The sequence below is a fragment of the Lepisosteus oculatus genome, chromosome 3 (genome assembly GCF_040954835.1).
Source record: "Lepisosteus oculatus isolate fLepOcu1 chromosome 3, fLepOcu1.hap2, whole genome shotgun sequence".
In the NCBI taxonomy this organism is placed as follows: domain Eukaryota; kingdom Metazoa; phylum Chordata; class Actinopteri; order Semionotiformes; family Lepisosteidae; genus Lepisosteus; species Lepisosteus oculatus.
Genome location: NC_090698.1, coordinates 69,681,470 through 69,694,652, shown reverse-complemented (window position 1 = coordinate 69,694,652; position 13,183 = coordinate 69,681,470). Strand labels below are relative to the sequence as shown.

Sequence of the window (13,183 nt, the reverse complement as noted above, 5' to 3'; positions counted from 1 at the left end):
GTGGACTGGCACCCCCTCCAGGATGTGCCCTGGGTGCATCCTTCCTGCAGAAACCCAGACACTGGCAGTACGTGATGCCCCCATGCCCTGTTAAGTAACTTTTCATTGGTGTTTCCATTTTTTCCTCCACTGCCTGTACATGGTCATTACATAGACCTATTTATTTCATTTACTATGCTGTGCTGAGCGTGAAGTTTGGAATAATACGTAAAAAATGTTCATGTGTCTGCTTCAGCTTCATACTGTACCTGTAAGTCACGTAGGACTGGATGTGGAGCAGATTGTAAGACAGGCGTGCTGGTATGTTCACAAAACACTGCACCGTACTCCATTGTCAAGGACGTACAAAGTCATGCATGGAAAGAAAAAGAGAAACATGCCTAGGTAATGAAAATGAACGTTATGTTTTCAGGTAGACCTTAGTTAAATGCAGTGGGTGATGAGTATACCACAAAAGCTTCGGGCGGAGTGGTGGCTCTGTGGCTAAGGATCTGCGCCTGTGGCTGGAAGGTTGCCGGTTCAAATCCCGCGGCCGGCAGAGGAATCATACTCCATTGGGCCCCTGAGCCCTTATATGATCTCTTATATTGATTCACTTTGTAAAACAATGAACAATGTTGAAATAAACTAAAAGCTGCTGATTAGCTGTCTTCCCCATAACTTCTTTTTGTTGGCTTGTAAACTTCAGCAGCTGTAATGTTGGAACGCCAGTGCAGTCTCGCGCAACACCTTTTCAGAAAATTGCACATTGCTCACACTTGCTTGTTGCTCTGTTGTCTTCACTATTGAAATTTGGAATGCTTTGAAAAAGTATTAATTTTCCACTAACTCATTCTGGATAAATACGTCAACTTTCAGTAGGGTATCCCATGAAAGGCCAGCGCATGAAATCGGTCACGACAATTTTGCACAAAGGGCAGAGAAAGAGTAGATCAATAAACAGTGAAGGTGACTAAAATGCAGGCAAGGCGAGCACGTTCTGGGATGCTAATTGATGGCGAGGAAACGAGATCTCAAAAGGGCAGGAGTCAAAATATGTCAGACGCTAATTTTTTCCAGTTGAGTGAAGACTGACAATTAGACCTATTGCACACATGTTTTAGTAATGACTCAGCTAAACAAACAATGCTTATTTGGGAACTGCACCTGATAAGCCTGCTTTGTGCTTGCCAAAGTAAATCTACTGCAGGACAAGTAATGATTCCTTCAGGGAACCTTTTACAAGAGTGATGCTCCACATTTGTATCCGCTTGTTTACTACAGTTGAGAGGTTTTGACAACGCCAGCTAATATTGCAGGGAATTAAACAACAATCATACAATATCTCTGCACTGTCTGTGAAAATAAATTGGCAAGATTACTTAACTCTTGTATTTTGGAATCAGTAATTACTTATGAAAGCAAGAGGGCAAAATGTTTGTGTCTTCCAACCAATGAAAATATAGTCTACTAACCTTTTTGTTAGGCAAGACAATGCATTTTTAAATTTTAAAATGCCAAATGTATAATCAACATCTAATAAGCCAACTTAGAGTTTGGAAGAAGTATTGCACTAATGTCTTGTAATGTCTGAAAGAAACAAGTGTGAAAATATTAAATGTTCTTGAAGAAAATCACAGCATGATAAGAACTTCCCAAAAAAACTGCAACTGTACATTAGAGGCGCTGAAGAAGACAGAAGGAGACAGAAATAGGGGAACTAAGCAAGCGTGCTCAATCACAAGACCACCGTCTGGACGGCGTTGGCTTAGGACAGGAGGAGAACCCAGTTCCTGCAGCTGGAGCTTGAGAAGGTGTTTCTGAGACCTGTGGATAAAGTGATGTTTTGGAGAAGACAAGAGATTTGATTTTGCAAGATGACACACTGGAACATATCGGACCTGAATAAAGTCCTCTGGTATGGCTGATGATATCAGAGCCACCGGCTTCTAACCTGATCTCATCAGAGCTCAGGAACAAAGCAAGGCTGGGCCCTGGTCAATACCAGAATGGGAGACTGAGATCTCAAATAAAAAACAGGTTGCTCCCTCTGCAAGTGGACCAGTAGGTGGCGCTCTTCCATCTGGACCACAATTTCCAACCCGTTGCCAGTATGCTGAAGACAATATCAGGACTGTCACTGTCCGAGAAAGTGTGGACTTGCAGGCTAAGGACTAAGGCACTCCTTTATTTCAGTTGGTGAAGCAATTTCATAGTTTCCTACCTGGTAAAAAGAATAATTCAGTTCTATTTAAGAGCATTTTACAACAATGTCTACGTGTCTAAATTGGCACTGATGTGTAGTAGGACAGCCCGTGCCCAACAGGTGTCAGGCATCACGAGTGCAGGGGCTGCTCTGTAGTTGTGGGTGAAGTAGCCGCCCTCCTATACGTAGAGCTCTCGGGAATGAAAAGCACTGTACACATGCGAGGAATTCCTAGTATTTCTTCTCCTTCTATAAATGATATATTGCACATAACTCAGTGAAATTGTAGACAGGCCTGAGGCTTTGCCTACAGAATGCTTGTGGTGGCTGGTTAGCGCTGGAACACTAAAGGTACAGTGTGCTACGTTCGTGAAATGTCTGCCTGTTGACCTCACTTGAATGCTGTAGCAGTTCTCCATTAGACCATAATAGCCAGAACGATGTGCCCCAAGTAAGATAAGATAGATATGATCACTTTATTGGCCATATACAATTTCTTGTATTAGGAGTTTGTCTTTTCCATACCCCAGCTTGCTCTCCATGAGACACACAGGCGGGGAGAGAGAAGCTGGGGGTCAGAGCGCAGGGTCAGCCATTTATACGGCACCCCTGGAGCAGTTGGGGTGAAGGGCCTTGCTCAGGGGCCCAACGGAGTAGGATTCCTCTGTGCACAGTGTGTCTCAGAAGAAAGCATTGTACTTGAGCCATTACTCATGCTGGTGATTCTTTGCGCTTAAAAATACTCGGGAGTGTTTTTGCTGGTGAGATGCAGTGTTGGGGGGAAAATAATGGGGAAAAAACACAACGATACAATAAGAAGCCACTTCGATCATGAATTGAGATTGCCTTGCGATATACCTGTTGCAGCAGCTGTCGACAGCAGGCAGCGCTCAACGAGTATCTCAAAAGCGTCCCGATTCCTTACCCACACCTGCAGGGCGATCCTCAAGATGTGTGTTTGCTCTGTCTTTCCTGCTCCAGGTTCTGAAACCTCATCCTGTCAGTAAGTTTTCTTTTGTATATCGTAGATGGGCGCAGCCTCGTGGTGAAATCCCTTCTGGGCTTTGAACAAGGCTCTGTATTAAAAGTAAAAGGATGTTTTTTTTGGCATGTCTGTTTCAAACTGTAGCCAGCCGTCATTAGTCACTCTGCTTTCATTTGAATATATGTAAAAAAGTAATTTATTTTTTTTAGGCGTAAGATTTTACTCCCATAATGCCTGCCTCATGAAATTGGGAATACACTCATTGTGGTGCACCAGATGAATCAAGATGTTCAGTTACAAATGTGGAAAGGTGAAAAACAAGACCTCAATGAGGCTTTCTGGTGTTCTTGCATTCGTGTCTGTACTTTGGATCACATTGAGGATAAGTCCCAGAATGTTACGAGTGTTCACATTCTCTCTCGTTCGGTTCCCGGGGCTCTCTCAGTTGAGGGCTGTCAGGAGACGCCAGGGTCACCTGGGAGTGCACAGTCAGCAGGCTGCCTTCTGGAGGAAAGGAGGAAATCTCTGTCAAGTGTTTTGGGCTGCAGTACTTCAGGGGAAGAGCTCAGGAAGGGACCCCGCGCTGCAGAGGGGTGGAGCAGCTGACTGATGCAGGGAAGCTGCTCCGGTGCTCCTCCTGCCTCACTGTGTCAGAGTCACTGTGCACTTGACATTAATGTGACGCATGCTCGCTGCAATGAAAAGTGACAAGCTCCCTAAATGTTTTAGTCTCTGTGCATCGGCTGTGAAATGTAACAGTCTGCTCTTCTTCTTCTTAATCTCCAAATCTTTTATCTGTCTGAAACCTGTTCTGCCCCACCTTCCTGGGTGCATTTTCACTTGGCTTTATTTGTGCACCAAGCTTCCCTACAGGGCTGCCTGTCCTTGGAGTGCACTCCGAAACCCTGTGATAACGATACTAACGATTCTGACATTCCTGCAACCAGGAAGAGACAGTCATCCAAAATTCCCCACTAAGACACTAAGCTGTCTTTCTCTTTGTTTTGTTGTGGTTTTTTTTTTTTCAGATTTGGCATAGTCTCTCTCTGGAGCAGGTGCACATGTCAGTCACCGGCTCCACACTGATGTTCACCGTGATAAGGATGTTCGAACCTATCACAGCGCACGCAGGGGGGTGATGTCAGTCCTTGCTCCCTGCTGTGCAGTGGAGCCTTGCTGTGCACCGATGTGTTCCAAATGCAATCCATTCTTTTAGTATTTATTGGGGTGACACTTTCAGCAAATGCAACATTTTGTACAGCATGGTATAATTATTCAGGGGGAAGTACCTTGATCAAGAGAACAACAGCAGTGTCTCACCTGGGATTTGAACTGGCAACCTGGATGAGTCCAGAACCCTAGCCTTTGGTAGTAAACTGCAATGCACAAATCAAGTTGTAGACAGGGTGCTCACATTAAATTCAAATAAGATTCCTTAGAAGTTACTGTGGCAGGAGAAGATTTGGGAGCTTTGTTGAGAATATTCACTGGGCAGTAGCAAAACATAAGACTGAATGATATATAATTTAAATTTAAAGGGGATCTGCAATGCTTTTTTTTCAGATTTTGAGAATGGGCATTGATGAGTGCACTTCAAACCACAAGAAAAGTAAAATGCACACAGTCACTGGTAACTGCAATTTACACCACAAAATAGACACAAAATAAATTTCCAGGCATGTGCAGCACCATGTTCTGCAGTCCAAAACGAGACAGCAAAACGTCCAGTGAGGTGAAGCAGCCATGTGAATACACCTCTTTTAATCCAGGCGACATATTGCTTTTGATTTCAAGATGGTTTTGCCAGCAGATGCTACTTGTTGATTCTGCATGCAGATCACATCGGAACATTTCTGTATAGAAATATCTGTACAGCCCGCATGGATTCTCTCATGCGTCACGTTACGTTTGTCATTACGGTGACTAGTGAGCAGGAAGGGCCGCAATTCATGGGGAACTCGAATGCGAGTTTGTGACCACATGGCAACTTACGGTACTTTCACAAAGTTCACAATTTTGTGCTTAATTCAAAATTGTGTGAAATGTTTCTCTTCACGTCGATGAACTTATTGTGTTACTGAGGGTTTAAGAACCGGTCTGAGAAATTGGCACTGTTGTGAATGATTTAGTGGCAAGTTGGATACCCTGGTAAAGGCTGGAGCAACCCGGGATGCGAATTCCAGAGTCAGACAGGAAGTCCGGCCTGGACAGAACACAGGCGGGTCCTGCAGGTGCCAGTCATCAAAAGCAAGATGGCAGGAATTACAGGCATAGTTCTCAGCAGGACAGATAAGCGTCCGTGCAGGAGAAAGAGCTTTTCTTGTGCATACAAGGCGGGTAGAGTTCCCAGCCTGAAATCTCTCTACAGATAAAGACCACAACCTCCAGCAGGGCGGCAGTGTAGCCTCTTACCCCCACCCAACAGCCCCGCAGAGGGGAGTTCGCACAGGTGTGATGGCATCTCACTGGTGTCCATTTAGAGCTGGTACCTACAGTAGCTCCGTTCGTGTTCCCACTTCATGCACCAATCTTCTTATCATTGTGACTTATTTTTAATAAGTACAAATAAGCATCAGTGGTCTCGATCGGACAATAGTTAAGAGTTTACTATTAACACTCCGTCAGGTATGTACGGTTCTTACCTTTACCAGACAGATATCCCACCTGTTTTAAGACGGTGAGGTTTTTTCTGTAGTGTTTAGATCCCACTTGCAGGCAAGACTAAACACCTACCTAACAGATTTGACCACATGTTTCTATCGGGTAACATCCTGGTGATGCCCCGGACTCTGATGTCACCAGTTAGTGCCATGCTTTGAGCAGAAGTCGTTCATATACTGAGACAAGCACAACTGGATCTCTTCCTAACTCAGAATCTCAGGCATGCCTACAAGTCCACACCACCGGGCAGGACTTGAGATCATGGCCCAAGCCCAGAGTCCCATACTCCTGTCACTCACAAACCCCCCCAGCTCAGACGTTGGTGCCAACCAGAGAAGTTCTCGGTACTCTTGTCTGAGCAAATGTTGCAAGTGACCTGTGATTCTGGGATTACGAATGGAGAGTAGTTGTACAGGGAGCAACAGAAGTCTGGACCAACATGTGCCTTTACTGTCTCAATCTGGCTGCTCGAAACCAAACCGTATTGCAGCACTAAAGGAGAACATGAGGAATGCCCCATTTTCAGAATCATCCAAGAATGAATGAATGAAAATGTGTATATCAGTGTTAATGGCAACAGTTTTGAATCTGATTTTTTTCTGTTCTACCCCCTGCTTTTATTTGTGCATTTTCTGTGATCAGAAGCTGAATCTGTTCTTGCTATTTCTTAAATATAATACGATGCAGATGGTAATGGTGTTTAAGTCAATATTTTAACTTAAAGCAGTTATTAAGAAAAATATGTACTTAAAACTTTGTAAAAAAGGTGATCATAAGTCTATTTGCTACTTTTAAGGGGATTCTTCGGAGTACTAGTGATTCTTAACTGCTAGTGATTTTACTAGCACTCTGTATATTTAAGATTTAAAGTTAATTATATATCATAAATCCAGTAAGGAAAGGCTAGAGCTTTCATCCTGAGGTAATGTAAGTGATTATTTCTGGGGCCTCAGACAGAGTTTAATACTGCTTCTATCAGTGCTGAATTTGTTTAATAAGGTGTTTTACATCACAGACCCCAGCACTGACAAGTTATGCTCAAATATGTGATTCAGCTCTATGCATTTTTTTCTTAAAGAAAGTCATGGGTTTGCAAAATTAAAGGCTTTCCCCAGAAGATCGACCACCAGAAGGACTCTAGCTGCTGTCCTGTATGTGGACCTGTCTGAGAGAGTGAAGCCATTGGGTACTCTGAGACAGGAGGCACAGTGTTGGAGGCTTGGGAGCTGTTGACGTGCTGGAAGTCTTCATCTATACTGTAATAAGCAAAGAATTGGCATCTGGAGAAGAGTGAGGCTGAGGAGTGGAGTCATGTCCCTTGAGCTGCTGCTTGTCCTGTCTGTGGCACTAACTGGAGCAGAAGAGGCGTCTCTCTTGCGCAGTGTTTTTCTTCCCTCTTCCTCACTCTTTCTCTCTCTTCCCCGCAGTTATTGATGCCTCTGATGACATCGGGACAGTGACCGACATCCTGGCCCAGCGTGTGCAGGAGTTTGACTTGAGGGGACCCCTGGGGGCCTCCCCTCCCTGGATGGCTCTCTTCGAGGGCTCCCCGGCGTGCCAGCGACCCCATCGGGGAGCCGGACACAACCCCTACCCCTACTTCCAATCACGGCCCCCGCGGAGCGCGCAGGGAGGCCCGCCTTCCTCCGACAGCGACAGCCCCCGCAGCGCCCGCCGCGCCTGGGAGTCCCCCCTGCCGCGGCCCCGTCCGCGGACGCTCTCCCTGGACGCCAAGCTCAGCAGCCTCCGGGGGCGGGGCTTCAGTGTCCCCGCGTGCCTGGGCCAATCGGCCGCCTCGCGCGCCGCCCAGCCCAGCCTCTCCTGCTCCAGCTCCACCTCCACCTCCAGCAACAGCTCCAGCGAGGGCAGCACCACCCCCGAGTCGGACAGCGCCCCCTTCTCTCGGCCCTCGCCGGCGCGGCGCAGCCTCAGGAACCTGCGGGCCAAGCTGGACCCCCGCAGCTGGCTGCAGACGCAGGTGTAGGCCGCGCAGCCGGGGGGGGGGGAGAGGACACGTCGCCGGTGGCGACCGAGAGGGCATCGTCTTCTCCCCACCCGGGAGACATCGTTTGGTGGAAGGTCGGGAAGGGTACCGTTGACTCATCAACCTCTAAATCTGCCCCACACAGCCATCCCCTCTGTGTCCTCAGCAAGCTGCCCCAGCGCCGGCCAGGAAGGAGGAGGGGAGCGGATTTCAGCGAAGGCTGGGGGACTTCAGATGGGAGGAGAGCACTTAGACCGTCCCACCCGTTGAGTTCACCCAGTTCACCCGAAAGACCCCGTTGAATCGACACCGTCGTGGCCTGGAATTGCACCGCCGTCCCCGTGTTTTGCATCCAGCTGCATGTCCTGCACCGGGAATGGGAATGGGCTTTTTGGAATAAAGGATCAAAGGCAGCGGGGATGTGCCAGTCAAGTATGGCTGTTTGGTTTTGATTTAGCCCCCCCCCCCCCGGAATCTCGGCAACACGTTCGTTGAGAGGACATCTTGACGAGGCGTCTGTTCTGTGTAGCTGATTAGATGTGACGGTCAACACAAGCTGATCTCCACCGGTAATGAGATGAATCGAGAGGGCCAACACCCATTTTGCTCACAGGCTTTGCTATGCGCTCTGTGTTTTGTTTTGTTTTGTTTTTTTTTCCCAGGATATATGCGCTGTTGCTGATGGGCTTTTAGAAACTGAGTGGAGTCTGCAGCAGGTGAAAAAGCTCGAGCTCAAACTGGAAAATCATGTGTGGATTCTGTAAGGGGGGGGTGGTTAAAAAGGAAAGGTGAGATCCCACAGAAATGAGACGATGTCTCAGGAGTGAGTGATTTTTAAAAAGGCGGATTTCTCGGAGAGCTAGCTGCCGGTGTCGGGAGGGTGAAAGAAGAGCCCCCCACAGTCCGGCTCATACCCTCCTCCTCAAACACAAGGCCCACAATCCCTCTGGGCAAGGAGGCACTGGATCGCGATGGATTCTCCCGGCAGCATTTCTAGGTGAAAAACAAAGAGGTTCCCCCTGGAAGGATTTATATTTCCTCCCTTTCTACAAGGATCAAAGTTGGAGTCATGCCATTTCCCTGATTAACACCCTCTTGCGTACGTGAGAGATAAGCACAGACTCTGAAATTACCAGTTGAAATTTGAGCTCTACTGTTTTGAACTTAAAACAGTCCTTGTACTGTCTCCTTATATTTCTGATGCAATTCATACCGAGACTTTTTTTTTTAAAAAAATCAAACGTTTCGCAGGCGGCCACAGCTCCGGCTGGTTTCACACGCCTTCGGAGAGCTGCGTCCTCGGCCAGGGTGTCCAGAGGACTGATCGTGCCCGTGTCCCCTGGAGCGCACGGCAGTGGTGTTGACCACACTGGGGGCACTCCGGGGAATGTGAAAGGACAGAAGCCTGCCTGTTCGCTCTCTCTGCTCCCCAGCTCAGCAGGGGCAAACGCTGCCCAAAAGGGTGACCATGAGTGTCGGGGGGTTGTTTAAAAAAAAGGGGTCTCCCTGCTTCACTTCTGCCAAGTTCACTATTTAGGGGAACATCTAGAAAAACGTGTTCACCACCATGCTAGGTTCTGGAGAGTCTGTATCCTCCAGGGGCTTGAATATCCCTCCCTTCGCTGGCCACCGAAACAGGGTTATCATACACTGCAGCCGGATTCCCAAAGAATACGTTCATCAGTGTGTAATCTGTGACTGCAAGGTTATCCCACGTCTTTGACAGATAAATACAGCTGGTTTAAAAACTTGGTAAGTGACTTTTGAGTACGGTTGGCAGATATTGGTTTATTTATAGAAGCAGCAATGCCTGAAGTTTTATCTAGTCCCAAATGGAAGGTGCTGTGTATTACTCATACATGAAGAATTGTACCAGCATTGATGGATAAACTGGAATTGAATACAGATTAGATAACGAATAATAGCAAGACTTATCATCTATATACATTCAACTTTATCTGTTATACAGATATTAATATCATGTAAATATGCAGTATCTTAAAAGGCAGTTTAGATATTATAGTAGATGTTTTTAATTTTTAACATGAAACCTCTGATGAAAAAAACCCAACTCTTTACAATATCCTAAATGGCTTGGTGACAAGTAAAGAGTAAAGATATGAAAGCCAATTATATGAGATAATTGAAAATAAAATAAGAGGCATTTTGGCTTTTGCTGTGTACTTTATTTGAATACAACAATGCAGTAAAATTTAGTACAACTTAATTACAGATATTAAAAACATTATGCATATTGCATTCGGTTTAGACATGTAAATGTGGAAATCGTAGCTCAGAATGCACTTACCAGTGTTTTTAATTAACCAAAGCGCAGAGGGAGAGTACAGGACCATGGAGGGGAGTGAAATCATGAGGGCGAAGTGGGAGTGGAGTGTGACAGTGTGGGCTAGTTGTCCTCGGTCTGGCCTCCACCTCTGAATACCCCACTGCTGTGTAAATTTTGCATCAACAGTATTAAGAAGTTACTGATGTACTGCATGTCCGACATGCATCTCTGTTCCATTTCCTTTCCTTAGTGCAGCGTCTTTAGCCAAAGCTCAGGAAATCCCGTTCCGGCCTGAGACCAGGCTGCACTGCTCCTGTATACTGTAGCTTCAGTAATGCTCATCCAGCCTGTACTCCCAAGCAGATGCATTTACAGTCCTGGACTCGGTCTGGATTCATTACAACAGTACAGCATGGCCTCTCCATCTCTGCAGATTCTGCATGAACGGACTGGTGCATGTGCTACAGAGTGCTGCACTGCAGGCTTTGCATGCAGGTGATGCAGACCATGGATTTGACTCTGTAAGCGTCACTAAGGCACTCTTCTTTGACAGTGGAGGGGATTGGTGTGAGTGGGAAAATGTTTTGCAAATACCTCAAGGGGAAACCTGCCCCTGACTGTTGAGAGCGCTGCTCGGAGCTCTCCAAGCTTCTCTTTTTAGTGCATTTTGTATTTGGTTTACTACAGGTCTACCCATGAATGAGCAGATCAGCGGATGTACTGACAGGGAATAACAGTAGTTTGATACTGGTGCTGAAATGGTCCCACATTTTAAGAAAGCTTCTCAAAACCAACTTTAAAAACACTGAGTTTTTGTTTTTCCTTGAAGACTTAAAGAGTAGGCCTCAGGTCGTTTTCTTCTTACTGTGGATGTAGATTGGAAGTGCTGTTCTGAAACAATGGGTGTGATCATTTCAGAATTCCTCGTCAGATTCCCTACAGCTTAGTAAAAGCTGGCCAACCTGATCTTATCCCACTTAAATTTGTCCCATGAAATACTGCTCCCGCCCCCCAAAATGTAGTTGTCTTGTATAAATCAGATATTTTCCTGTGGTCCAGATGTTGTATGATATAATGGAGACTATACAGCACTATAACTATAGTCTCAGCTGGGGTATGTGTTGCACAAACTGGCTGGGACCATAGTTTTAAAGTGTAACTTCAGGTGGTTCTGTGGAGGAGGATAAGCGTATTGAAAAACCCAGCAGGCTTTTGTCTTGATGAATAACATAAAGCAGTCCGTGTTGTATTCAGACAACATGGTGCAAGCTGCTCCATGGTAACTCTAGCTTCCTATTTCTTTATTTAATAATGACTATAAACTATGCCTCTTGTGTTTCTGATAATTTAATGAGCTGTGCTACTTTCACTAAATAGTAAATATGTAATGCAGCATTTGTTACTGTAAAGTTTTGTAATTTAACTTTTTCTTCTTTTTGAGATTGTTAAAAAGTATTTTGCATCATTGATTTTGTTATACATACAACTATATGGATATATTATTTTAACAGAAGAGAACAAATCTATTTCAGCCCAGATGGGAACCCCTGACAGTTTGAAGAAGTTTCTGATCAAAGCTCACTGTAAGCTGCATGCTGAAAAAACATCAGGAAGAATAGAAATGTGTCATAACAGATATTTAACTCGAAGTGTACAATAATAAATTAAAAATACTTTATGAATTATGATTGAGCTGTTTTTTTATTTCTTCCTGTTACTGTTTCCAAACTTGATTTTCCAAAACAAGTTTGTTTAGAGTTTTTAGAATAAAAATCTGGTTAAAGGACATTTTTGGCATCTCTGAGCTGCTAAAGGTGATGTTATTGATAGCGCGTAGAGACTGCTGCACAAATCGCAACACAGAATACCTTGGTAGAGATCATGTATTTCTTTTTACACTTGTTAAAATGTTAGTATCCTTTTGAGATTTTTTTTAACCAGCTTAGCTTATATGTACAGTAGGTCTCTAACATTAACGTTTGCAGATGTGCACACAAGTCTTTAAATCTGTGTAATTTCAACAAGAAACTGGTTCCAGGCTGAGGGTATAAAAAGTGTCCTGATGTACTTTTTATCCAGTGTTTGCTATGTTCTAGAACAGGACAACTCTACTGGTCTGTGGGATATATCATTTTGACATGGTAGTGTTCTGGGCTTTTGCCCTTCTCTCGGGCGCAGAAATCAACAAGCTGGTACTGTACATTGGAACCCTTTTCTTCTCAAAGGCCCGGAGCCCTAGTTACTTTTTCAAACACGATAGTGGCAACCAGTTTATCATGGTTTCATCTGACACATTTAAGAGCCGAAAAAGTTTGAATTAGTCCTACGATTAGATCAATCAGGAGTTGGATTGTGTCCAATTGTGTAAATGAGGGCTGAGCTGGAATGCAAACCAGCAGGTGTGTGATAACCACAGCACTGAAGGTCATCATAGATCAGTTCTTTTTATGTCTACAGTATGGGCCCCAGCAGTTGTTTCCTGAAAACCGGGTGGAAAAAAATGGTACATATTCACATACTTTTGTTTTATATCGGAGCTGAATTCTTGTAAATTAAATATAAATGACTTCACAGTGACTGTTTTCATCTCAGCAGAGTGGCAGTGTTGGGTGTTTGGAACATTTTTCTAACCCATTATTAAATTAGCTACACTGTCTCTGCTTTGTCACACGCAGCCTGTGTAGTTGTTTTTGTGCTTGCTGTCAAGTAACTCCATTTACTCCATTTAAGTTACAGAATTATAGGTCCTGTACATATTCCAAAACACATTGTTAAAATAATTCCACAAAGGCATTTGGAAAAGGTAGCACGATTTGTGCCGCTTAACGAAAGCTTTCTAGGAACAACGACTTCCCAGCTTCCAAGAGTACAGTGCTTTGGAATACGTGTTGAGAAACGTTTGGCTTAACCAGCTTGGTGAAGAGGTAGCCTCCTGGCCACAGGACGAGGAGGCTCGAACCCTTTCAGACCGAGTGGACCGTGGGGCAGTTGCAAGGTGGGGGTGGTGGAGGAGGGGGGTTCCTGGAGACGAATGTGAGGGGAGGCGTGAGTCCAGTTCATGTAGCTAGTCTCGCAATGATA

General features: G+C 45.1%; 1 protein-coding gene across 12 annotated transcripts in view; it reads left to right on the top strand.

The window, feature by feature from the left end:
- rtkna (rhotekin a) overlaps positions 1 to 11,784 on the top strand; it is a 107,227-nt gene extending 95,443 nt beyond the window's left edge. For 10 of the 12 annotated variants that reach the window (XM_069187480.1, XM_069187479.1, XM_069187478.1 and 7 more), the window contains one exon: positions 7,259 to 11,784. In XM_069187480.1, the coding sequence (XP_069043581.1) occupies positions 7,259 to 7,815 (557 nt within the window). In that variant the 3' untranslated portion in view covers positions 7,816 to 11,784. The other 2 variants (XM_069187489.1, XM_069187491.1) reach the window with 2 other exon arrangements.
- The last annotated feature ends 1,399 nt before the right edge of the window (positions 11,785 to 13,183 follow it).